The following is a 1,708-nucleotide window of genomic DNA, read 5'->3' as shown; positions in this document are numbered from 1 at the left end:
CTATGATACATGAGCATGTGTTCTTTCAGTTTATCGTCTATGTTGTACGCTACAGCGGCTGTGTTCGGCATGTAACCACATCTTTCAATAAAGGATCAAAGACTGCTAATTGCTTAAATATCTTCTCTGTATCAGGATGTGTTCGATCTTCCACGATGAACTTGTGTATTTTGTTTCTGATCTCGATGAAACTACACCCTGCTGTCTTCTTCAATCCTTGATCTTTCAAAGATACTCTCATTCTCACATCATCCCATCTCCCTGCTGCAGCATACATGTTGGCTAGCAGCACACAATGGCCGATGCTATGTGGATTTAATTTTAAAATTTGTTTCTCGACAAACTCAGCAAGCTTGCAATTTCCATGTAGATGGCAAGTGCCAAGGAAGCTTCCCTAAACAACACCATCTGCTTCCATGGGCATGCTCCTGATCAGCTGATGAGCTTCATCTAGTCTGCCAGCTCGCCCAAGGAGATCAACCATACAGCTATAGTGCTTCAACGCTGGCTGAATGCCATAATCCTTCTCCATTTGATGAAAAAATTGGTATCCCTCATTCACTAGGCCAGAATGACTGCAAGCAGATAGCAAGGAAATAAAGGTCACTTCATTTGGCTTCAAGCCTTGTTGCACCATCTTCCTAAACAGTTCAAGCGCTCGTCTTTCCTCTCCATGCATTCCTCCCTCTGCCCCTATCATTGCTCTCCATGAAACCACACTCTTTTCTGTCATTTTGGAGAAAATTTCTCTAGCCATTTCTGTGTTGCCATATTTGGCATACATGTCAATAAGCGCTGATGCTAGCCGAGAATTTGACCCCAAATCAATCTCCAGTGCATAGTCATGCATCAGTTTTGCCTGATGTGAGGCTCACAACTGTGAACATGCTGAGAGAACACTGACCATGGTGACTTCATTGGGTTTTATTGCAATCTTCAAAGCTAGCATCTCATAGAAGAGCTGCAAAACCAGCAATCATAGCACTCCAAGAAACCACATTCTTTCTCTTAATTCTGTCGAAAACCTCGCGAGCAAGCTCCAAATTCCCACACTTGAAATGCATGTCCACCAATGCAATGGCAAGCACGACATCGTCCAGAAAGCTTTCATTCAAAAATATCCCTCTTAACCACATACACATGCAAACATTTTTCCATCTCACAGCTACCCAAACTCCCACAGCACAATGCAACTGTGAGAAGGGTAATGCGTGATGGAGCGATCATCTAACAGCATGCAGATGAAGATGAGAAGAATGTAAATTCTATAGATGGTCTTCTTCAGGAGGGGATGTGCTTCCTCAAGTTTGCTTTTGTTTTTGCACATTCTCTTGAGTAAGCCCTCTCCCTTTAAATAAAGAAGAAAGGGTGCTGGGGATTTTCACCCTCATGGGTAGCCAAGTGTAAGTGGGACTTGCCGATTTTCTCTTTAAAGAGAGAAAATCGAAAACCGTTTCACAGCTATGAGTTTATCCAAAATGAAGCAGACTTCATTTGGATAAGGCCTTATACTGGGTGGTTTCACACGTTGGAGAGAGAGTAGGCTCACCTCTCTTCTCAACCCGTGAGACCCTTTGTGAAAACATGGCCATGAAGGTCACGTATAACCAACATAAAACATTGACTGGCCTCTAGTTGATAAAACCCTTAAGGTCATCGCTGCCCACCGTAAGTACACCCAGCTTCGACCTTTCAGCAAGAGATATCA

At 43.3% G+C, this 1,708-nt stretch overlaps 1 protein-coding gene across 1 annotated transcript; it reads right to left on the bottom strand.

The window, feature by feature from the left end:
• Positions 1-394: 394 nt before the first annotated feature.
• LOC149812780 (pentatricopeptide repeat-containing protein At3g57430, chloroplastic-like) lies at positions 395-1,327 on the bottom strand. The gene is made up of 4 exons (XM_089992296.1): positions 1,170-1,327; positions 1,026-1,125; positions 905-961; positions 395-859 (listed from the first exon to the last, which is right to left on the bottom strand). The coding sequence occupies exons 1-4, from the start codon at positions 1,325-1,327 to the stop codon at positions 395-397; spliced, it is 780 nt and encodes a 259-aa protein (XP_089848422.1).
• Between the last annotated feature and the right edge of the window lie 381 nt (positions 1,328-1,708).

This window comes from Nuphar pumila, chromosome 16, assembly GCF_984573655.1.
Source record: "Nuphar pumila chromosome 16, dmNupPumi1.hap1.1, whole genome shotgun sequence".
In the NCBI taxonomy this organism is placed as follows: domain Eukaryota; kingdom Viridiplantae; phylum Streptophyta; class Magnoliopsida; order Nymphaeales; family Nymphaeaceae; genus Nuphar; species Nuphar pumila.
The sequence above is the reverse complement of the archived record's forward strand: the minus strand, read 5'-3'. Positions and strand labels throughout refer to the sequence as shown.